The sequence below is a fragment of the Anomaloglossus baeobatrachus genome, chromosome 2 (genome assembly GCF_048569485.1).
Source record: "Anomaloglossus baeobatrachus isolate aAnoBae1 chromosome 2, aAnoBae1.hap1, whole genome shotgun sequence".
Classification (NCBI taxonomy): Eukaryota; Metazoa; Chordata; class Amphibia; order Anura; family Aromobatidae; genus Anomaloglossus; species Anomaloglossus baeobatrachus.
Genome location: NC_134354.1, coordinates 49,821,063 through 49,845,967, shown reverse-complemented (window position 1 = coordinate 49,845,967; position 24,905 = coordinate 49,821,063). Strand labels below are relative to the sequence as shown.

The 24,905-nt window shown below is 50.2% G+C and overlaps 1 protein-coding gene across 1 annotated transcript in view; it reads right to left on the bottom strand.

Moving 5' to 3' along the window:
• Window positions 1-24,905, bottom strand: part of LTN1 (listerin E3 ubiquitin protein ligase 1) — a 194,051-nt gene that overhangs the window by 95,425 nt on the left and 73,721 nt on the right. Inside the window, exons 13-18 of the mRNA XM_075335055.1 lie at window positions 23,876-24,115; window positions 21,664-21,817; window positions 3,959-4,109; window positions 3,597-3,795; window positions 1,378-1,540; window positions 1,155-1,259 (exon numbers count right to left, since the gene is read on the bottom strand). Coding sequence (XP_075191170.1) covers window positions 1,155-1,259; window positions 1,378-1,540; window positions 3,597-3,795; window positions 3,959-4,109; window positions 21,664-21,817; window positions 23,876-24,115 — 1,012 coding nt within the window. The remainder of the gene's footprint in view (window positions 1-1,154; window positions 1,260-1,377; window positions 1,541-3,596; window positions 3,796-3,958; window positions 4,110-21,663; window positions 21,818-23,875; window positions 24,116-24,905) is intronic.

The window sequence follows — 24,905 nt, the reverse complement described above, 5'->3', positions numbered from 1 at the left end:
CTAGTGATGAGCGGGCACTACCATGCTCGGGTGTTCTGTACTCGTAACTAGTGATGAGTGAGCACTACCATGCTCGGGTGTTCAGTACTCGTAACTAGTGATGAGTGAGCACTACCATGCTCGGGTGTTCAGTACTCGTAACTAGTGATGAGTGAGCACTACCATGCTCGGGTGTTCAGTACTCGTAACTAGTGATGAGCGGGCACTACCATGCTCGGGTGTTCAGTACTCGTAACTAGTGATGAGCGGGCACTACCATGCTCGGGTGCTCTGTACTAGTAACAAGTGATGAGCGGGCACTACCATGCTCAGGTGCTCAGTACTAGTAACTAGTTATGAGTGAGCACTATCATGCTCAGGTGCTCAGTACTCGTAACTAGTTATGAGTGAGCACTACCATGCTCAGGTGCTCAGTACTCGTAACTAGTTATGAGTGAGCACTATCATGCTCAGGTGCTCATTACTCGTAACTAGTGATGAACGGGCACTACCATGCTCAAGTACTCTGTACTCGTAACTAGTAAGGAGCGAGCACTACCATGCTCGGGTGCTTGTTAGTGCTTGCTCATCACTAGTGATGAGTACTGAGCACCAGGGCATGGTAGTGCTCGCTCATCACTGCTCACCACACCTTTTTACCATGGTCTATGCCACCAGAGATTTTTGGGGGACCTCCACACACGGAGCATACAGAACAAAGATGTGGCATATGGACGCTTTTAACATGTAGGTGAGAGGCTTTCTCAGCAATCATATACTGTGAACATACATTTGCATAAAAAAGCCCATAAAAAAAAAAAACAAGAGAAAAAACAATGGGATCCAAGCTGATTAAACTATTTTGTCTTTAAAACAGGTCTGGATGAGGCAAACACAACAAACGGCAGGAAAAAAAATATCTTAAAAATTCAGACTTATTGCAATGAAAAGGAAAAAATCAGGAGACGCAGAATCCCACAAATCTGGAGTCAAGATCTTTATTTAATAGGACCAGCAGATGCTGGATGATTGGCGATGTAGGAAAGCGACTCTTCGGACGTGTAGGACTCGCACAGACGATATATTTTTATGAAATAAAAAGAAAAAAAAAAACAAACAAAAAAAACCCAAATTGCTTGGAACCCCCCAGTTTCCAATAAGTAGAGGCCACCAACCTCCGCGTGTTTGCCGTCAGCCATTTCAGGTCATCGTGTCCCAGATTTCTGATATGAATAAACTTGTGAAGAGTCAGAGACCAGATTGTGCCACTGTCTAATGACCTGTAGATAAGAAGAAATGGGCGATGGTAAGTGAAGAAAGAAAAGGACCAGGATATAGAATAATGATCTGGCAGATGAGGTCGATTTACTGTAGGAAGGACCGGAAACATTCCCTGACCTGGCGTAGAGCAGCTCCAGCAGCGCACAATGACGGTCAGCGAGCTCCTTCACTCTTTGGTGGGTTATGTCCATGGCATGGAGCATGGTGCGGCACTCGCTGATGATAGCTGGCGGTCTCTCTAGCTCCTCACACCACTGGAAGCCATACAGCATCTCTGCAACTGAACAAACAGAAATAATGGGAATATCTAATATATAAAGCAGAGCATATGTGTGTGTGTGCGTGTGTACGCTAAAGGAATCAGCACCCTCACATGTACAATGACGAAATTTTGCACAGACGCCTCATTTGACTCAGGGAACGTCATAGACTATGTTTTGAAGGGAAAGTTTAACCCCCCGCTTTACAGTTATTCACCAAAGAACCTGCCTCTAATAAAGTCAATGGAGCTGGGAGCCACAGTGCAGCCAGAACTTCAGAAGAATGCGCAGCCGCGCCCTTAAATTGAATGTTGGCGTGTCACAATGCAGCCAGGGATAGAGACAGACAGGGAAAGAGACAGACAGAGACAGACAGGGAAAGAGACAGACACAGGGAAAGAGACTAGACACAGGGAAAGAGACTAGACACAGGGAAAGAGACTAGACACAGGGAAAGAGACTAGACACAGGGAAAGAGACTAGACACAGGGAAAGAGACTAGACACAGGGAAAGAGACTAGACACAGGGAAAGAGACTAGACACAGGGAAAGAGACTAGACACAGGGAAAGAGACTAGACACAGGGAAAGAGACTAGACACAGGGAAAGAGACTAGACACAGGGAAAGAGACTAGACACAGGGAAAGAGACTAGACACAGGGAAAGAGACTAGACACAGGGAAAGAGACTAGACACAGGGAAAGAGACTAGACACAGGGAAAGAGACTAGACACAGGGAAAGAGACTAGACACAGGGAAAGAGACTAGACACAGGGAAAGAGACTAGGCACAGGGAAAGAGACTAGGCACAGGGAAAGAGACTAGGCACAGGGAAAGAGACAAGGCACAGGGAAAGAGACAAGGCACAGGGAAAGAGACAAGGCACAGGGAAAGAGACAAGGCACAGGGAAAGAGACAAGGCACAGGGAAAGAGACAAGGCACAGGGAAAGAGACAAGGCACAGGGAAAGAGACAAGACACAGGGAAAGAGGCAAGACACAGGGAAAGAGGCAAGACACAGGGAAAGAGGCAAGACACAGGGAAAGAGATAGACAGACAGAAAGGGAAATAGAGAGACAGAGAAAGATAAATAGATAGACAGACAGACAGACAGGGAAAGATAAAGAGACAGAGAGAGAGAGACAGGCAGAGACTGGGAAAGTGACAGACCATTACTATCCTGCGCAACGTCAGATACTACAGCTAATGTCACATAAAATCCAAGACCTACATCAGTCTCCAAAGCTACGCTCCCCAGTCCCCTGCTGTGTGAATCCAGAGGTGGCCACTTTTGGCTCTTTCCATTTTTTTTGCCAAAAATCCTGAGAATACTGAGGGTACAGGGCTTTGTTCTCTTCGGAGATTTTCCTACAGGGAATGACAGCTCGAACACGGTTGTGCTGCAGCGCTCCTACCCTGGCTCTGACAAAACAGTGACGGGGACACAAAGCTGCATCATCACTGCGGCATCTTTATTCTCGGGACCCCTGGAGTCCGACCCCCCTCACTTTATCAGACAGGTATATCTCTTACATTCCTGCAACGGTCAGAGTCGGCACGGGGCATCCAATGTCTAAGCTATTCATATATTTTCACAATACTTCACAAGTATTTTTGTCAGTTTCCACCCCATATTTCACCCCTTGTAAGAGACAAGTCGTCTTTCAGAGGAGGAATGTCAGCAAGGAAGGGCTTAACGCTCCGCTGTATCTCCTCAGTCTATCACCCCGACATTGTGCTAGATAAATGAAGTGTTCAGGGAACTGGGAGTGGACGGGAAAAATGCTGATTGACCGGGCGACCTCCGCACAGCCACAGATCCGCACTGCGCTGACTGAGACGGCTGGAAAAAAAAACAAAAAAAAAAAAAAAAGTCTGATGCGTGGGCGAAACAAACCACAATGTTCCCAGACAGTTCCAGCTGGACCATTAATGGAAGCTAATTGGCTTTCTTCTAAACACAAGTCGTTCTTGTGCTATATTCGGGATAAAGATTTGGCACCTGCGGCATCGACGAAAAGGAACTCCAAACATAAGCGAAATAAAAACAAGACATCTGGAATAAAAGCTTGTTACCGGCGATGATTATCCTCCTTTCAGTGTCCTCGTCTTTCGATAACGTGTTGTTCTCCAGCACTCTGAAAGCCATCTTGCTGAGCAGGCCGGCCACGCAGAGGTGGTGAGGCAGCCAAGTTTTGGGGAATGATTTATGATCTGGCCCAGATGCCTCAGAGTTCATGCTTAGTCGGCCTTCCAAGAGAGGTTTGCTTGACCACTGTAAGAGAGCAGAGACGGCCAATAGTGTCACCACCGAGTCAACACCTCTTCTGACATCCGAGAAAGGGGAGAACTTAGAGGCTGCGGAGGTAGCAGTCACACCCAAGTGCTGGAGGAACGCCAATGGTGCACTTACAGCCATCATTCTACTACAGACTGACCTGTCCGAGGAGACACTGGCGCATCTTCTGCCACCGGTCGTCACTTGGCATCATTCTGGACACGTGATCGGCCAGTATATGAGAAGCGGATAGACCGGACTGAAGAATCTTGTCGTGAAGGTCATCGACTGCGACTATAAGTGACTGCAGACTGAAAATCATAGAGGGCTATCATTAGAAGTGACAAGCAGGTATGTCAACCCGGTGGACTTTTTATGAATACACCCTCAAAGCACTTCCAAGCTAATTTTCCTGCATTCGCACATGGGCTTATCAATTTCATTCTTGTTCTATGACCTATACTGCTATACCACTAGATTGATTAGTAGAATCGTCTTGTTGGGTTAAAGGGAACCTGTCACCAGATTCTGGCCTATAAAGGTGCACGTTATCCCCTGACCCCACAAATACCTTTATAAAATCTCCCGCCATGTATGTAAATTGTCCGGTCAGGTCAATTGGTCTATGAGCGTCCCAACCTGCGCCTCCTGTCCCTAATTTCACTCTCCTCCTGTGCTGACTGACATGGATGATGCCTCATACGCCATCCATGTAAGCAGGCAAAATTTCCATATTCCCAGGTCGCGCAGGCGCATTTCACTCTGTTGCAGCCAGAGCCGGAAACATAGGTGAGCCTGTGCGAACCGGCGAGTTCTCTGCACAGGTGCGAAATTTTGCCCATCGATGTGGTTGAAGCGGGTGACATCATCCACTTTGCTGGGTAAAATCTTGCGCCTGTGCAGAGAACTTGCCGGTTCGTGCAGGCACACATATGTTTTCGCCTCTGCCAACAATACGGCAGAGCGAAGTGTAAAAATGTCTGTGCAGGAACGAGATTTTGTTCGCCTACATAGATGGCGTCTGAGGCGTCATGCACGTCAATCAGCACAGGAGGCACAGGTTAGGACATCCATTGGACCGGACAATTTACATACAGGGCGGGAGATTTTATAAAGCCATTTGTGGGGTCTACAGGGGGGGGTCAGGGGGTAACATGCACCTTTATAGAATGCAGCACAGGCGCTGCTTAATGTGCTAGTTTTAGTTTAGAAGGCCAAAATCTGGACACAAGTTCCCTTTAAATCTTCATTATGTTTTGCCCCCTTGTGCCAAGGAGGTTTGTAAAAAAAAAAAAAAAAAAAACAAAAAACAGACAAACTGTATTTTACCTCTCTCCATGGGTCCAGCGCTTAGTCTCTGCCATTGCTCCTGATGTCCATTATTGCTTGCAGAGCTAACGGGACGCTGACACTGCTGCAGCCAATCACTGAGTGGCTTGTGCTGTCTACACAGGCTGAGCACGAGCCGCTCAGTGATTGGCTGCAGCGCTGTCAATCTGTTAGCACTGCAGGCAGTAATGAAACAAATAGAGATTTTGGGTACTCACAGTAAAATTGCTTTCTCATAATCTACATTGGGGGACACAGGAAACATGGGTTAAAGCTACCACCAAGAATGAATCTTAAAAATAAAAACTTGACTTCTCCCCTCCGGGTATACCTTGGCAGCCAACACCCAGGTATTCAGTTAGTGCAGTAGAAGCAAAACCAAAATGCTCCCCTGACCTCCAAACAAGGGAGGCCGCTCTGTCCCCCAACAAAGGCTACAGGAAAAAGGTTTTCCTGTGAGTGCCAACAATCTATTTCTCAGTCGCTTCATTGGGGAACACAGGAACTATGGGATTCCCTGAAGTTGTCCACTGTAGTGGGAAAAATAATACCGGAGCTGCAGAAGGAGAAAAAATTCTAGTTTCTAACCTAAGTTTTTTTTTTTTTTTTTTTTTTTTTTTATTTAAGATGTATTCTTAGTGCCAGCCTCCGGTTGGCAGCATATGAACCCATGGTTCCTGTGTCCCCCATAGAATAATATAAGCAAACAAGATTTTTGGGTACTCACTCTTCTTTATCAGAGCCTTCATCAGGGAACACAGGAAACCATGGGTGTATGCTGCAGTCACCAGGAGGATGACACAAGGTAAGAAAAGTTAGCCTCTCCTCAGTAGTATACACCCACCAACTGGAGCCAAACTGGTCAGTTAGTGTGAAACCAGTAGGAGAAGCAATCTAAAATAAAATACAGACTGGTCCAACAGAGGCATCTAAAAGAAGGGAATTTTGTTACTTACCGTAAATTCCTTTTCTTCTAGCTCTTATTGGGAGACCCAGACGATTGGGGTATAGCTACTGCCCTCTGGAGGCCACACAAAGCACTACATTAAAAGTGCAAGGCCCCTCCCCCTCTGGCTATACCCCCCCGTGGTATCACGGGCTCTCCAGTTTTAGTGCCAAAGCAAGAAGGAGGAAGCCAATAACTGGTTTAAACAAATTAACTCCGAATAACATCGGAGAACTGAAAAACCGTTCAACATGAACAACATGTGTACCCGCAAACAACAAAAACATCCCGAAGGACAACAGGGCGGGTGCTGGGTCTCCCAATAAGAGCTAGAAGAAAAGGAATTTACGGTAAGTAACAAAGAAGGGAATTTTGTTTACTTACCGTAAATTCCTTTTCTTCTAGCTCCAATTGGGAGACCCAGACAATTGGGTGTATAGCTATTGCCTCTGGAGGCCACACAAAGTATTACACTTAAAAGTGTAAGGCCCCTCCCCTTCTGGCTATACACCCCCAGTGGGATCACTGGCTCACCAGTTTTAGTGCCAAAGCAAGAAGGAGGAAAGCCAATAACTGGTTTAAAGACCAATTCAATCCGAGGAAACATCGGAGAACTGAACCATACCACATGAACAACATGTGTACCCGAAAAAACAGAAAAACCCCGAGAAAACAGGGCGGGTGCTGGGTCTCCCAATTGGAGCTAGAAGAAAAGGAATTTACGGTAAGTAAACAAAATTCCCTTCTTCTTTGTCGCTCCATTGGGAGACCCAGACAATTGGGATGTCCAAAAGCAATCCCTGGGTGGGTAAAAGAATACCTCATGATAGGGCCGTCAAACGGCCCTCTCCTACAGGTGGCCAACCGCCGCCTGAATGACTTATCTACCTAGGCTGGCGTCTGCCGAAGCGTAGGTATGCATCTGATAATGCTTGGTAAAAGTAAGTAGACTCGACCAGGTGGGTGCCTGACACACCTGCTGAGCCGTAGCCTGGTGCCGTAATGCCCAGGATGCACCCACGGCTCTGGTAGAATGGGCCCTCGGCCTTGAGAGAACCAGAAGCCCAGTAGAACTGTAGGTTTCAAGAATTGGTTCCTCGAGCCCCCGAGCAAGGGTGGATCTGGAAGCTTGCGACTGTTTACGCCGACCAGCGACAAGGACAAAGAGTGCATCCGGGTGGCGCAGGAGCGCCATGCGGGAAGTAGAACCTGAGTGCTCTCACCAGAACCAACAGATGCAAATCTTTCTGAAATTGATGGACTGGACGAGGACACAAAGAAGGTGAGGTGATATCCTGATTGATATGAAAATGGGATACCACCTTAGGGAGAAATTCCGGAACCGGACGCAGAACTACCCTGTCCTGGTGAAGGACCAGGAAGGGAGTTTGTATGAGAGCGTTGCTAGCTCGGAAACTCTCCTAAGAGACGAGACCGTTACTAGAAGGCCACTTCCCGTGAAAAACGGGAAGGGAGACATCCTTCAAAGGCTCGAAAGGCGGCATCTGGAGAGCAATTAGAACCTTGTTCAGATCTCAGGGCTCTAACGGCCGCTTGTACGGAGTGCTGAGAAGACAAACTCCCCGTAGGAACGTGCGTACCTGAGGAAGTCGTCGTTTCTGAAAAAATACAGATAGCGCTGAGACTTGTCCCTAAAGGGAACTGAGCGACAACCCATTTTCCTACCTAGATTGCAGGAAGGAAGGAAACATAGACGATGCAACCGGCCAGGGAGAAACACCCTGCGCCGAGCACCGAGATAAGAACATCTTCCACGTCCTGTGGTCAATCTTGGCGGACGTTGGTATGCTAGCCTGTCTCATGGTGGCAACCACGTCCTGAGGTAATCCTGACGACACTAGGTTCCAGGACTCAATGCCACACCATCCGGTTGAGGGCCGTAGAATTCAAATGGAAGAATGGCCCTTGAGACAGCCAGTCTGATTGGTCTGGTAGTGCCCCCGGTTAGCCTACCGTGAGGCACCACAGAACCGAGTACCACAACATCCTCGGCCAATTTGTAGCGACGAGGATGGCGCGGCCGCAGTCGGTCTTGATCTAGCGCAGTACTCTGGGCAACAATGCCAGAGGTGGCACCTAAGGTAGCTGGAACTGCGACCAATGCTGAACTAAGGCGTTTGCCGCCAGAGCTCGATGATTGTGAAACCGTGCCATGAAGCTGGCACATTGTTGTTGTGCCGTGACGCCATTAGATCGACGTCCGGCCTCTGTCAGCGGCGCCAGATCTCCTGAAACCCGTCCGGGTGAGGAGACCATACTCTTTCGGCCACACCTCAGCGACTTAGGAAGTCAGCTTCCTAGTTTCCACACTTGGGATGTGAATTGTGGATATGGTGGATGCCGCGTCTTCCACCCACATCAGAACCTGCCGGACTTCCTGGAAGGCTTGCCGGTTGCGCGTTCTTCCTTGGTGGTTGATGTATGCCACCGCTGTGGAGCTGTCCGACTGAAGTCGGATATGCTTGCTTTCCAGCCGCTGTTGGAAGGATTGTAGGGCAAGATACACTGCTCTGTGTTCAAGAACATTGATCTGAAGAGTGGACTCTTGCTGAGTCCACGTACCCTGAGCGCTGTAGTGGAGAAAAACTGCTCCCCACCCTGATAGACTCGCGTCTGTCGTAACTATCGCCCAGGACGGGGATAGGAAGGACCTTCTTTTTGACCAAGAGGTGAGAAGAAGCCACCACCGTAGAGATTCCTTGGCCGCCTGAGAAAGAACGACGACTCTGTTGAGGGACGTCGACTCCTCGTCCCATTGGCGGAGAATGTCCCATTGTAGTGGACGCAGTAAAACTGCGCGAAAGGAACTGCCTCCATTGCTACCATCTTACGTAGGAAGTGCATGAGGCGTCTCAATGTGTGCGACTGGTTCTTAAAGAAGAGCTTGCAGCCCGTAGTGAATGCTGTTTGTCTAGCGGCAGCTTCACTATCGCTGAGAGAGTAAGAAACTCTATGCCTAGATATGTTATTGATAGGGTCGGGGTCGGATCTGACTTTAAAAAGTTGATGATCCACCCAAAACTCTAGAGAGTCTCCAGCGCAACGTTCGGGCAGTGTTGGCATGTTTCCTAAGAGAGTGCCTTGACAAGTAGATCGTCTAAATACGGGACCACAGAGTGACCCTGAGAGTGCAGGACTGTGACTACTGCTGCCCTGACCTTGGCGAAGACCAGTTGGACTGTCGCTAGCCGGAAGGTAGAGCTACGAACAGAGGGTGTTCGTCTCCTATAACGAAGCGTAGAAACGCTAGTGCTCTGGATCAATCGGCACGTGTGGATAAGCATCCTTGATGCCTAATGATGCTAGGAAATATCCTTGGGACCTTGAGGCGATGACATGGCGGAGGGATTCCATCCGGAACCGCCTGGTGTCCACGAGCTTGCTGAGCATTTTTAGATCCAGAACGGGACGGAACGGCCCGTTGTTATAGGTACCGCAAAGAATTTGGGGTAAAAACCGTGACCTTGTTCCTGAAGAGGAACGGGGGTCATCACTCTTTCTGCCTATAGAGTGCACCCTGTTTGCAGAAGAGCAGCGGCCCGGCCGGGAGGTGGAGAAATTCTGAAGAATCGAGTTGGAGGACGAGAAGTGAGCTCTATCCTGTACCCGTGAGACAGAATGTCTCACACTCAATGGTCATTGACCTATGGCAGCTAAATATCGCCAAGGCGGGAGAGCCTGCTACCGACCGAGGCCGCAAGTCATGAGGAAGCCGCCTTGGAAGCGGGTTTTCAGACTGTCGCTTTTTTGGGCGAGACTGAGCCCGCTAAGAATCTTAGCTCCTCTGATCCTTTTGAGTCCACATCGGACGAGGAAAAATGGGACCTGCCCGAGCCTCGAAAAGGCCGAAAACCCCGACTGCCTCTTGCTCTGTTGGGGTTTGTTGTGTCCGGGCTGAGGAAAGGATGAATCCTTACCCCTGGACTGTTTGATGGTTACATCCAACGCTCACCAAACAGTCGGTCAGCAGAAAAAGGCAACTGGTTAGGCAACCTTTTTTGGAAGCAGAATCTGCCTTCCATTCACTTAACGAGCAGACCAGGCTCTGCTTAAAAACACGGAGTAGCGGAGGCTACCGCCGCACGGTTCGCAGAGTCCAGGACAACCTGAATCGCGTAAGAAACAAATGCAGACATTTGAGAGGTTAAGGATGCCACCTGCGGCACAGATGTACGTGTAACCGTGTCAATCTGTGTAAGACAAGCTGAAATAGCTTGGAGTGCCCCAAGGGAGAGAATGCCGGAGCCAACGGTGCGCCGACAGCCTCATAGATGGCGTTCGACCAGAGATCCATCTGTCTGTCAGTGGCATCTTTGAGTTTGCAGTTCCATCTCCCACTGCAACTATGGATCTAGCTACAAGCCTGGAGATTGGAGGATGCCGCTCGGGACATTGGGTCCAGTCCTTGACCAAGTCAGGGGACAGGGATAACGTGTATCCTAAGCCGTTTGGAGAAGCGCATATCTGGATAAGCGTGGTGTTCCTGGACTGCCTCTCTGAAGGCAGAGTGGTCCAGAAAAATACGTGAAGCTGACTCCTCCACTGGAGGAGCTGTGAGAAATAACCCACATTCTATAGATGGACGCTATAAGATTATTTACTATGGCGTCACAATCAGGTGTATCCAGATTGAGAGCGGTCTCAGGATCAGAATCCTGAGCCGCTACTTCCGCCTCATTACACAGCGAGTCCTTCTGTTAGGACCCTGATGAAACCGAGGCCGCTCATAGCGAGCCCACTTAGGCTGTCTGGGACTGACGTCCGTGCAGAGCCGTGACTCTGGGATGCGTGTGACATTCCCGGAGCTGTTAGTTATTCACACTGAGGGGGGCCATGGATCAATGATTCAACAGTGCCCATATTGTGAGAGACATGTCCGGACTGCTAGGCTTCTAGTATCATAGCCATAGTCTCAGAAAAACTGTCAGTAAATACTGCAGACACCGTCCTCATCCCCTGGCCATTAGTGCATACAATGGGAGTCTATGTACCTGCCGGCCGTATAGCCGTACATGCTGTACCAGCTGTATAGAAAAACATGTGGTTCTGCACCTTTGTTTTACACAGAGAATATGCTGATAACTCCTCCGCATAATCCAGGAGGGTATATACAACGTGCGACCAAACAGTGCAATGTATATAGTACAAGCATATCTATAAGTGCACTTCTGCACTAGTGGGGTTAGCACCACAGGTGCTGCTTAACGCCTGTTACAGCGATTGTGTGACTATCAGAATGCCAGGGTCTTCCACACTTGTCTCTGTATCGTACAGAAACTGACACTAATGGCTGCCGGTGTCCTTGTAGAGAAGGAAGCCGTGGGCGTGCCTGAGAAAGTGCGGGAATCCGGACTCACAGTGCACACAGTGAGAGGGGTGGAGTATGCAAAACATACTCCAGCTCTCAGCTCTGCTCTATGCAGCGTCACGCCCCTACCCTGACTGTCAGGGCTGTGGGCGGTAACGAAGGGAGCTAGGCCCAGAAGCCGGGGACTCGAGTTAACAGCGCGGCCGCCGTAAAAGCGCGGGCCGCGCTGAAGTCCCCGGCGCACCACAAGTGCCAGCCGCGCCGCAGTTCCAGCGGCCGGCGCGACCGATTCCTAGAAGTGGCCAGCGTCCCGCCCCTCTCCTGACTGGCAGGTCTGGGGGCGGGAACGAACGGAAGCAGGCCGCAAAAGCCGGGGACTCTAGTTATCAGCGCGGCCGCCGTAAAAGCGCGGGCCGCACTGAAGTCCCCGGCGCACCACAAGTGCCAGCCGCGCCGCTGCCAGCGGCCGGCGCGACCGATTCCTGGAAGTGGCCAGCGTCCCGCCCCTCTCCTGACTGGCAGGTCTGGGGGCGGGAACGAACGGAAGCAGGCCGCAAAAGCCGGGGACTCTAGTTATCAGCGCGGCCGCCGTAAAAGCGCATGCCGCGCTGAAGTCCCCGGCGCACTACAAGTGCCAGCCGCGCCGCAGTCCCAGCGGCCGGCGCGACCAATTCCCATAAGTGAGCCTGCTTCAGCAAAGCTGAATGAGGCCATGGCACAGGCGCCGCAGCGCTGATGTCCCCCGGCGCACTACAACACCCAGCATGCTGCGGTGTGAGCGCCAAATGCACGGGGACACAGAGTACCTTGAGGAAGCAGGGCCATGTCCCTGATGTACTCCGCTCCATCCAGCATCTTCTCCAGGGGCTGTAGATGGAGCACGGTCTCAGTGCCTGGAGACCGGTAAATCCCACTTCACCCAGAGCCCTGTAAAAAGGGATGGGGAAGGAATCAGCATGTGGGCTCCTGCCGCCGTACCCGCAATGGGTACCTCAACCTTACAAACACCTCCGACATACAGTGGGGTGAGAAGGGAGCATGCTGGGGACACTATATGTGTCCTCTTTTCTTCCATCCGACATAGTCAGCAGCTGCTGCTGACTAAAAAGTGGAGCTATGCGTGGATGTGTTGCCTCCTTCGCACAAAGCACAAAACTGGTGAGCCAGTGATCCCACTGGGGGTGTATAGCCAGAAGGGGAGGGGCCTTACACTTTTAAGTGTAATACTTTGTGTGGCCTCCAGAGGCAATAGCTATACACCCAATTGTCTGGGTCTCCCAATGGAGCGACAAAGAAATTCCCTTCTTCTTCAGCGCTCTATTGGGAGACCCAGACGATTGGGACGTCCAAAAGCTGTCCCTGGGTGGGTAAATAAATACCTCATGTTAGAGCTGCAAAACAGCCCTCCCCTACGGGGGTGTCACTGCCGCCTGCAGGACTCTTCTACCTAAGCTGGCATCCGCCGAAGCATAGGTATGCACCTGATAATGCTTGGTGAAAGTGTGCAGACTGGACCAGGTAGCTGCCTGGCACACCTGTTGAGCCGAAGCCTGGTGGCGTAATGCCCAGGACGCACCCACGGCTCTGGTGGAGTGGGCTTTTAGCCCTGACGGAACCGGAAGCCCCGCAGAACGGTAGGCCTCTAGAATTGGTTCTTTGATCCATCGAGCCAGGGTGGCTTTAGAAGCCTGCAACCCCTTGCGCGGACCAGCGACAAGGACGAAAAGTGCATCGGCACGGCGTATGGGCGCCGTGCGGGAAATGTAGATTCTGAGTGCTCTCACCAGATCTAGCAAACGTAAGGCCTTTTCATACCGGTGAACCGGATGAGGGTAAAAAGAAGGCAAGGAAATATCCTGATTAAGATGAAAAGAGGATACGACCTTAGGAAGAAACTCCGGAATGGGGCGCAGCACAACCTTGTCCTGGTGGAACACCAGGAAGGGAGCCTTAGATGACAGAGCTGCCAGCTCAGACACTCGCCGAAGCGATGTGATCGCAACAAGAAACGCCACTTTCTGCGACAGCCGAGAAAAGGAAACTTCCTTCAGAGGCTCGAAGGGCGGCTTCTGGAGAGCAACTAGTACCCTGTTCAGATCCCATGGATCTAACGGTCGCTTGTACGGGGGCACAATATGACAGACCCCCTGCAGGAACGTGCGCACCTTAGGAAGACGTGCTAGACGCTTCTGAAAAAACACGGATAGTGCCGAAACTTGCCCTTTAAGGGAGCTGAGCGACAAGCCCTTTTCTAACCCCGATTGCAGAAAGGAAAGAAACTTGGGCAATGCAAATGGCCAGGGAGACACTCCCTGAGCAGAGCACCAGGACAAGAAAATCTTCCACGTTCTGTGGTAGATCTTAGCCGAATTCGACTTTCTAGCTTGTCTCATTGTGGCAACGACTCCCTGAGATAATCCAGCAGATGCTAGGATCCAGGACTCAATGGCCACACAGTCAGGTTCAGGGCCGCAGAATTCTGATGGAAAAACGGCCCTTGGGACAGTAAGTCTGGTCGGTCTGGCAGTGACCACGGTCGACCGATCGTGAGATGCCACAGATCCGGATACCACGACCTCCTCGGCCAGTCTGGAGCGACGAGTATGACGCGGCTGCACTCGGATCTGATCTTGCGTAGCACTCTGGGCAAGAGCGCCAGAGGCGGAAACACGTAAGGGAGCTGAAACTGCGACCAATCTTGAACCAAGGCGTCTGCCGCCAGAGCTCTTTGATCGCGCGACCTCGCCATGAATGCCGGGACCTTGTTGTTGTGCCGGGATGCCATTAGGTCGACGTCCGGCACTCCCCAGCGGCGACAGATTTCCTGAAACACGTCCGGGTGAAGGGACCATTCCCCTGCGTCCATGCCCTGGCGACTGAGGAAGTCTGCTTCCCAGTTTTCTACGCCTGGAATGTGAACCGCGGATATGGTGGATGCTGTGTCCTCCACCCACATTAGAATGCGCCGGACTTCTTGGAAGGCTTGCCGACTGCGCGTCCCTCCTTGGTGGTTGATGTATGCCACCGCTGTGGAGTTGTCCGATTGGATTCGGATCTGCTTTCCTTCCAGCCACTGTTGGAAGGCCAGTAGAGCAAGATACACTGCTCTGATCTCCAGAACATTGATCTGAAGGGTGGACTCCTGCGGAGTCCACGTCCCCTGAGCCCTGTGGTGGAGAAATACTGCTCCCCACCCTGACAGACTCGCATCTGTCGTGACTACTGCCCAGGATGGGGGCAGGAAGGATCTTCCCTGAGACAATGAGGTGGGAAGGAGCCACCATTGTAGAGAGTCTTTGGCCGTCTGGGAAAGCGAGACTTTCCTGTCCAGGGACGTTGACTTCCCGTCCCATTGGCGGAGAATGTCCCATTGAAGTGGGCGCAGATGAAACTGCGCAAAGGGAACTGCTTCCATGGCTGCCACCATCTTCCCTAGGAAATGCATGAGGCGCCGCAAGGGATGCAACTGGCCCTGCAGAAGAGATTGCACCCCTGTCTGTAGTGACCGCTGCTTGTCCAGCGGAAGCTTCACTATCGCTGCTAGAGTATGAAACTCCATGCCAAGATACGTTAGTGACTGAGTCGGTAATAGGATCGACTTTGGAAAGTTGATGATCCATCCGAAAGACTGTAGAGTCTCCAGCGTAGCATTCAGGCTGTGCTGACATGCCTCCTGAGAGGGAGCTTTGACCAATAAGTCGTCTAGGTAAGGGATCACCGAGTGTCCCTGAGAGTGCAAGACTGCTACCACCGCCGCCATGACCTTGGTGAAGACCCGTGGGGCTGTCGCCAGACCAAATGGAAGAGCTACGAACTGAAAATGGTCGTCTCCTATCACAAAACGTAGAAAACGTTGATGTTCTGTAGCAATTGGCACGTGGAGATAAGCATCTTTGATGTCTATTGAGGCAAGGAAGTCTCCTCTGGACATTGAGGCAATGACAGAGCGGAGGGTTTCCATCCGGAACCTCCTGGCGTGCACATGTTTGTTGAGCCGTTTTAGGTCCAGAACAGGACGGAACGAGCCGTCCTTTTTTGGAACCACAAAGAGATTGGAGTAAAATCCTTGCCCTTGTTCCTGAGGAGGGACTGGGATAATCACTCCTTCCGCTCTTAGGGAATCCACCGCCTGCAGCAGAGCATCTGCTCGGTCTGGACGTGGGGAGGTTCTGTAGAACCGAGCTGGAGGACGAGAATTGAACTCGATTCTGTACCCGCGAGACAAAATGTCCGTCACCCACCGGTCTTTGACCTGTGACATCCAAATGCCGGAAAAGCGGGAGAGCCTGCCCCCGACCGGCGATGCGGAGGGGGGGGGCTGGAAGTCATGAGGTAGCCGCTTTGGAAGCGGTACCTCCATTTGCTTTCTTGGGGCGTGTGTGAGTCCGCCACGAATCTGAGTTTCTTTGCGACCTCTGAGTCCCTTTGGACGAGGTAAACGGTGTCTTGCCCGAACCTCGAAAGGACTGAAACCTCTGCTGCCACTTTTTCTGCTGAGGTTTGGATGTTCTGGGTTGTGGTAAAGAGGAGTCTTTACCCTTGGACTGCTTAATGATGTCAGCCAATGGCTCGCCAAACAGTCTATCTCTAGACAAAGGCAAACTGGTTAAACATTTTTTGGAACCAGCATCTGCTTTCCAGTCCTTTAACCACAAGGCTCTGCGCAAAACTACCGAATTGGCGGACGCCATTGAGGTGCGACTGGTAGATTCAAGGACCGCATTGATAGCGTAAGACGCAAACGCCGACATCTGCGTGGTAAGGTGCGCCACTTGCGGCACTGCTGGATGCATGATAGCATCCACTTTTGCTAAGCCAGCTGAAATAGCCTGGAGTGCCCATACGGCTGCGAATGCCGGAGCAAACGACGCGCCGATAGCTTCATAGACAGATTTTAACCAAAGGTCCATCTGTCTGTCATTGGCATCTTTAAGTGAAGCGCCATCCTCCACTGCAACTATGGATCTAGCTGCAAGTTTGGAAATCGGGGGGTCTACCTTTGGACACTGTGTCCAGCGCTTGACCACCTCAGGGGGGAAAGGGAAACGCGTATCTTTAGATCGTTTAGAGAAACGCCTTTCTGGGTGAGCGTCGTGCTTCTGGATTGATTCTCTGAAGTCAGAGTGATCTAACAAAGCACTCAATTTACGCTTGGGATAAAGGAAACGAAACTTTTCCTGCTCCGCAGCCGCCTCTTCTGCTGAAGGGGCTGGGGGAGAAATATCCAACAGCCTATTGATGGCTGAGATAAGGTCGTTTACCATGGCATCCCCATCCGGGGTATCCAGGTTGAGAGGGGTTCCAGGAGTGGATTCCTGATCACTCTCATCCGACACATCACAGGGAGACTGATTGCGCTGAGACCCTGAGCAGTGTGAAGACGTCGAGGGTCTTTCCCAGCGAGCTCGCTTAGGGTGGCTGGGGCCATCATCTGAGTCATAATCCTCGGCCTGTGAAGCCGGGGACCCCCCTGTGGGCTGGATACATTCCAAGTAAGGGGGACCTGAGGACAGAGGCCTCTCCGTGCCCAGAGACTGAGCCCCATGCATAGATTGCAAGGTTTCAAGGATTTTTGCCATAGATACAGACATATTATCTGCAAAAACTGCAAAGTCCGTCCCTGTCACCGGGGCAGAACTTACAAGCGTCTCAGCCTGGGTCACTACCTCTCCTGACTCCGGCTGGCGAAGCAGCACCGGGTCGGAGCATTGCACACAATGGGGGTCATCGGAGCCTGCTGGTAGATTAGCCCCACATGCAGCACACGCAGTATACACAGCCCTTTTTGCCTTGGCCGCCTTGCGTTTTGAGGATGACATGTTGCTGCTTCCACAGAGCGATCTGGGATATGCAGCCAGAAGCGCACCTCACAGTGCAAGAAATACAATATCTATATATATGTACCCAGTACACTGACACACAGTGAGGCACTAGAGGGACCAGCACAGAAAAATCGCTTACCGCCCGCTTAAAAAGCGGGTGTGTGGTCGCCAGATAGCCCCTAGTCCAGGTCTCCCAGAGCCTTGCGTCCTTCCTCCAGCCAGGCATGCATGTAATGGCTGCCGGCGTCTCTAGAGAGGAAGGGGGGCGGGCCCTGGGCGTTCCTGGCCAAGAGCGGGAAGCCTGCTTCCCTCTGTGCCAAGTGAGAGGGCTGGAGCATGTAAATCAGGCTCCAGCCCTCGTCGCTGCTAGCGAACAGCGTCTCTCCCCTACCCTGAATGACAGGGTGGGGGCGGGAACGAAACGGAGCTGCCGGCGTCCTAGGCCCAAAAAGCCGGGGACTAAATTTATAACCGCCGCCGCCGTAAAAGCGCGGACGGCGGATCCCCGGCGCACCACAAGTCACAGCAGCGCCGCCCGGTCCAGAGGGGGTCGGCGCTGCGTTCCCAAACACAAACAATCCCCCAGTAATCTGTAGGGACACCAACTCCACGTTGCGGTCCCCGGCGCACTACAACACCCAGCCAGCCCGGAGTGTGTCTGTGCCTGCCGGGGACACAGAGTACCTGTATGATGCAGGGCCTGTCCCTGATCGTACTCCTGCTCCGTCTCCATCAGGTTCTAATGGGTCTGTGGATGGAGCCCGGCATCAGAGCTGAGAGGCCGGCAGGATCCCACTTCCACAGAGCCCTACAAGGGGATGTGGAAGGAAAACAGCATGTCAGGCTCCAGCCCTGTACCAGCAATAGGTACCTCAACCTTACAACACCATCCAGGGGTGAGAAGGGAGCATGCTGGGGACACTATATGTGTCCTCTTTTCTTCCATCCGAAATAGTCAGCAGCTACTGCTGACTAAAATCTGTGGAGCTATGCATGGAATGTCTGACCTCCTTCGCACACAAAGCTAAAACTGGAGAGCCCGTGATACCACGGGGGGGTATAGCCAGAGGGGGAGGGGCCTTGCACTTTTAATGTAGTGCTTTGTGTGGCCTCCAGAGGGCAGTAGCTATACCCCAATCGTCTGGGTCTCCCAATAGAGCGCTGAAGAAAAGGAGGGTGCTGTGTCCCCCAATGAAGGCTCTGAGAAAAATATTTTATGGTAAGTACCCAAAATCCTCTTTTCTCTATTGGTTTATTGGGGGACACAGGAAACTATGGGATGTCCCAAAGCAGTCTCGAAGGTTAGGAAGAGATAAAACTAGAAAAATAGAGGCAAGATTTTAAGTACGGAAACTGGCCATTGTAAATTGCAAAAAAAACAAAAACCCTACTGCCCAGGCAAGAACCGCCAAGGGGGAGGTAAGAAAGGTGTGTACCAGTAGAATCTGGAAAAGGTAAATGCACGTAACTGGGAAGCAGCTTACCGTGCTGCCGAATAAAGAAGAGATGAAGGTAGTCCAGGGGGCCCCAGACACTGGAAAGAGAGCCGCAACACCAGTGAGGGCGCTCTGTCCTTTGCCCAATATGCGCCCAGAATTGTAGAGCGAATCCAGACTGGAAAACCATTATGATGACACCCCAGAACCTGAACAAGGAGTTCAAGTATCTAAGGAGGCTGTTCTAGGCAAATAGAGGCGCTGAGACACACTTTGACCTGGTACAATATATCTTAAAGACCGGTCAGAGAATGAGAATAGAGCAAGAGGAAACTATCTGAAGCAAAGCCGAACACAGGACAACCCTGTTCAGGTGAAAGCCAAGAAGAAAGGACGACAAGACAGGGCTGTTAGTTCTGAGCCACAAGCACGGAAGTGCTAGTCACCAGAAAAAACTTTTCAGGAAACAAGGCAAAGGAGAGAAGGATGGATTCACAAGGGGGGGCGCTATAGAGTATTAAACCCTACATGAGATCCCAGAGATCCACTAGCATTTTGCCAGACATGCCGACCTCACAGGAAAAAACTTGATCTGTGAACGGAAAACTAGACAGGAGAGAAGGACATGATCAAGGATAGGTACAAAAAGGAGGCGGCTTCCCTCCTTTGATAACGATCAAGGAGCTGATCACAGAAATCGGAAGCTCTTACAAAATAAAAGGGGAAACCAGGGAAACAGATATGGAAGTTTCCACATGGAAGGCAGACTACCTCTGTAGACTCGAGTCCGTTGATCTTTGTGGAACCAGAGGATGACAGAAGCAAGGGGAGGATGAACACCAAGGTGTCGGAGACAACCGCTGAGCATCACAGGACCTGGATACGAATTGAAGGATCCTGTAACGCATTGTGGATGCCATCAGACTAATATCAAGAATGCAAGTCCATAAACAAACAAGGATGACAACCATCTGATAAGGCAACCACAACCCGCGTCAAAGGTCCTTCGTAGGTAGGAAGTCGGTGGCCCGGATCTTACTCCGTGGAAGTGAGTTCCTAAAGACACCAGCACACATTGTTCAGTCCAAGCATCAGCCGTGACCAAACAGGGAAGGATAGGGCACCAAATTGGGGAATGATGAGTATTGTGGCGATGACGATCAGATGCGGAGGGCGGCTCACATAAGATCTTACCAAAGGAGATGAGACAAGGAAACGGCTATGCATTCCTGATGAATGGAGAGAAGGAACATCAGAGATCCTGTATTGTGGATACTGGAACAAGATCTCCAACTGAGGAGACTGGAGACTGTAATCAATATCTTCTAACAATTAGGAGGATCCAGGAAGAAATGTAAAGAAAAAAATCTGACAGGCTTTCTCCAAGAAATAAGGGATTCTTCTAGCATAAAGGAGAGTTGGCCAAGGCTCGATACTGTCCGTTTAGGTCTTAGACACGCGTCAGCCTGGAAAAAGAAGGCGCTAACGGATCTTCTGAATGCAGGACCGCTCATTCTGACAACATCCACAACGCTAAAGAAAAGACAAGCGCGATAGGGTCTTATCTGTGATGAAAGCTGTATTGCTGCATTCACCAAGTGCTCACCTGGTGTGGGTTGTGTACCCCCAACCAAGGCATACGCTCAGATATGGCTACTATGGCACCTCGGATAGCAGAAATGGATGTCAGGAAAAAAGGGTTAAATATCTGTGCTGCTGATGGACAAGATGCGAAGAGGACAAGTCAGGTAAGTATAATCCAAGTATTGTATTTTTCGGATTACAAGACGCCCTTTTCCTCCCAAAAATTTGGGAAGAAAATGAGGGGTTCCTCTTATAACGCGAATGTAGCTTACTTACCGGGAGGTGGTGGAGAGGGGTAGGAAAAGATAGGAGCAATGTTGCGGGCTGTCGGGCGCTGTGCTGGTACTTGCTGCAGGCGGTGAGGGAAGTGCCATCCTGAAAACGTCGGCGGTGTGGGCTTCAAATTATGGCGCCCAGAGTTGGCATGTGCATAGATGGATCTCTCAGCTCAAGATCTCATCTGAGCACGCTCCGCCTTCAGGCCATTGAAAATTTAAAGCCTGCACCGCCGAGAGTTTCTGGATGTTGTTTGCCTCACAGTGCCCCAAGCGAGCATCTGAGACACCCACTGCACAGCATCACCCCACTCCACCACTGCCCATGCCTTCTGTGACTCCGCTCCAGCACCGCTATGACCCCCCGGTAAGACACCACCGGATTATAAGACGGACCCCCCTTTTTTAACTTTTTGTTTTCTCTAAATTTGGGGTGCGTTTTATAATCTGGTGTGTCTTATAAACTGAAAAATACGGTAGTTCATTGCGTCTTCGCGTTTTGAAGTACAAAATCTCTTCTTCAAGGCAAAAAATACTATAACTCCTGAAGGTTTTGCCTTCCTCCCCTGCATGTGAGTATCTGGGGGGGGGGGGGGGGCGAGCGGGCAGGGGTAGGGGTATGGTGGCAAGGATCAACCACTGGGTAGCCCCAAACACTCTTGATGTTCTAGGGGAAATAAAGTCCTGCCGGACAGACTCGAGAGACCACCTTAGTGATGCAAGCCCAGACTGTGCTCTCAGTCTCTGGGGGATGAGGGGGGGGGGGGGGTGACAGAGCGACACAACTCCACTCTGTTGCCCAATCACAAGCTCAACCTGAAATAAAAATGGAAATCATTAATAAATCACATCAAATCTAAGGTAGAAAAGGGGCTGAGTGCTACCCTGTGTCTGCCTCCTACAGACACTAAAAAACGGACCAGCTCGTCTCGGGTCTGTGGGTGAATACTACTGAGGAGGAGCAGTTTTTTCCCAGTGTCAGCAGCATACAGCCATGGTCTCTTGTGTCCCCACCCCCCCACAATGAAGCAATAGAGGAAGGTTTTTTTACAACGTTGTTGAATTTTTCATTAATGCAGTGTTAGTTTTTTTCCCCTTTACATTAAAGACATTTGTTTCTATGTAAATTCCAAGAAGACCTCACCTCCGAACCGTCAGATGTGACTCCTCAATCTGATTCTTTACCCACTGGGCAGAGCGATTCAGGAATGTGCTTCCCTGGGGGACGTTGTGGAACTGGTGGACGAGGGAATTCAGTCCGGACATCCATGTATGCTTCAGCTTCAACAGTAATACTTCTAATCGGGAGAGGAAAAGTGCACAGTGAACTCGCACATCATTTGGATACCCTCCTCCTGCTGCTGCAACCCTCCATAAACTGATGACCCAGGAAAATGTTAAAGGGCACCTGTCACCAGTTTTTTGCCCTATAAGCTGCGGCCACCACCAGTGGTATATAAGAGCCCAGGCTGATGGGTATAACATAAACACTTTATAATACTCACCTAGAAGGTCACTCCGGTGCACAACGGTCGGATGGGTGGCGCTGTTTTCCGGGACCGGCGCCTACCCCTTTGGCAATCTTGGTCTTCCTTATTCTGAAGCCGCAGTGCATGAACGTCTACGTCATACATACGCGCCGGCATTGAGGTCCTGCGCAGGCGCACTACAATACTTCAATCTGCCCTGTCTTTAAAAACGGTATTCTCAAGTTTGGGAATGTGTGGGACTCCCACAGATCCAGAGAGCCCTGTGTGAACAGAACGAACGGAGGTGGATCATGTGCACTCCGCTCCATTCACTCTCATTCTATAGCTGAGCAGGGCCCCTTTAAATAATTTTATTGCCATGGACGAAAGTAAAACGTCATGACTTTAAAGGGGTTGTCTTAACATTTTGCCCCTAATGATTGACAGTTTGGGCCAGGGGCACCGATACGAATTATACACTCTCCAATACTGTCACACTGGATGAGCGCAGGGGTGCTAACACTGACCAGAGCCTCAGAGCAGCACTTACAAGCTGTATAGCAAAGAGCTTGTAAGCGCTGTGCTCCAAGCCAAAGACACAGGTCACCACTGATAGACTTTAGAGGTGGCCATTAAGCTAGGCGACAAATCAAATATAAAAATCCCTCTGTACTTCAGAAGGGAGATTTCTAACGAGGTAATTTGCAAAGTTGTTAGTAGTTTTTGCAAACACTTTGCAATTTTAACCATAGACAGGTGAGAAAATCCCTGCCGGCTTTAGCTTTTGATTCACGGCATCAATTTTGGATTAGATAAATCTATTACTTTAATGGTATAAACCTCATACAAAAGTATAAAACTCCAAAAGTAGTACTACTCTCCAGACTCCAGTGCTGACCTGGCCCCATTCTCCTGGCTCCAGTGATGTCGACCACTGCCCTAAGTAGTATCCATCTCGGCTGCAGTGGTCATGAATGGGGGCATGCCTTATGGAATCAAAAACTAGGGGTGTCGATGAAAGCATTGGCAGGGGGAAGATGGGTTGATTAGGTGGGGTGTTTTTTTTTTTTTTTTTTTTTAATTTTGCACTAAAAGTGGCATCTTTTACTGTGTTAGCTCTTTAAAGCGCACCAATCACCAGGATTTTCCTATATAACCTAAAGCCAGTGCTATACTGGCTCAATCAGGCTGATTATATGCATACTGTACGTTTAGTTGTGAGATCGGATGTATAGGTTTTGAGACACAAACAAGTAAAGTTTGTGAAATGTACAGCTTATTAACTGGCAGCAGCTGCCGAGCAGCAAATAGCTGGGGTGGGTTTTGATAGTAATTCCTGCCCCCCTACCTTGTCCATCCTCCCACTATCTATTATTTATGTTAATTCCATTATAGGAGGTTGTGGCTATAAATCATGGTGACTAGAAGGACCTGTGCTGAGGTCATACCCATGTGACCAGAAGGGGCAGGGCCTCAGCCAACAGAAAAATGATGTTGCATCCTGGTATCAGCTATGTTGGCTGATGCTCCACCCCTTCTGGTCACATGGGTATGACATCAGCAAGGTCCTTCTAGTCACCATGATTTATAGCCACAACCTTCTATAATGAAATTAGCATACCTAATAGATAGTCGGAGGATGGACAGGCAGGAGGGCAGGAATCACTATCAAAACCCACCCTAGCTGTTAACTGATCCTCATTTTATAAGCTTTACTTGCTTGTGTTTCAAAACCTATACATCCGATCTCACAACTAAAGGTATATATAGAATCAGCCTGATAGTGCCAGTATAGCACTGGATTTCGGTTATATAGTAAAATCCTGGTGATTGGTGCACTTTAAAACCAATAGCAAAAAAAACAAGTGACGACCTTAGTGGGGTTACCTGATAAATGGGTGGTGTCGGAGGGTTGTGCACAGAGCTGGAAAATGGCGAGCAGCAGGTCCTCGGCTGACGGCATCTGCAAACAGTCTTTTACAGAACTGAAGAAGTTGGAAGCCACGTCACAGATGAAGGACACGGACTGCTCGATGTCGCCGGCCTCGGACAGGTCTTTGGCTTGTGCCAGTGCCCAGTGGAGCTTATCGATGATCTTCTCTACATAAACCTCTGCGATCAGAGACTCTAGAAGAAAAAAGCCCACAAGTGTCATAAACATATATAAAGGAAGATTTAATCTTCTCCTTCTCACATTAATTATTAGTGAAGGAGAAAAGACCAAACCTGTATAGTATTCGGGGGGTTTTAAGCAGTAAAAAAGAAAAAAGAGAATTTTGTTTACTTACCGTAAATTCTTTTTCTTATAGTTCCGTAATGGGAGACCCAGACCATGGGTGTATAGCTTCTGCCTCCGGAGGACACACAAAGTACTACACTAAAATGTGTAGCTCCTCCCTCCGAGCATATACACCCCCTGGATAACCAAATATAGCCAGTTTAGTGCAAAAGCTGAAGGAGAATAGCCACCCACCAGTAGAGATAGAGCAAAAACCGGAACAACCGGAGCCTCTGTCTACAACAACAGCCGGTGATAACACGCGGAACAAGAAACTGCCAACAGGCAACAGGGAGGGTGCTGGGTCTCCCATTACGGAACTATAAGAAAAAGAATTTACGGTAAGTAAACAAAATTCTCTTTTTCTTCATCGTTGCTATGGGAGACCCAGACCATGGGACGTCTCAAAGCAGTCCATGGGTGGGAAATAAACAGAAAACTGCGAAGTAGGCAAAACCTAACATCACAAATGGGCGACAGCCGCCTGAAGGATGCGTCTGCCCAAGCTCGCATCTGCCGAAGCATGAGCATGCACTTGGTAGTGCTTCGAAAAGGTGTGCAGACTAGACCAAGTGGCAGCCTGACAGACCTGCTGAGCCGTAGCCTGGTGCCTGAAAGCCCAAGAGGCACCGACAGCTC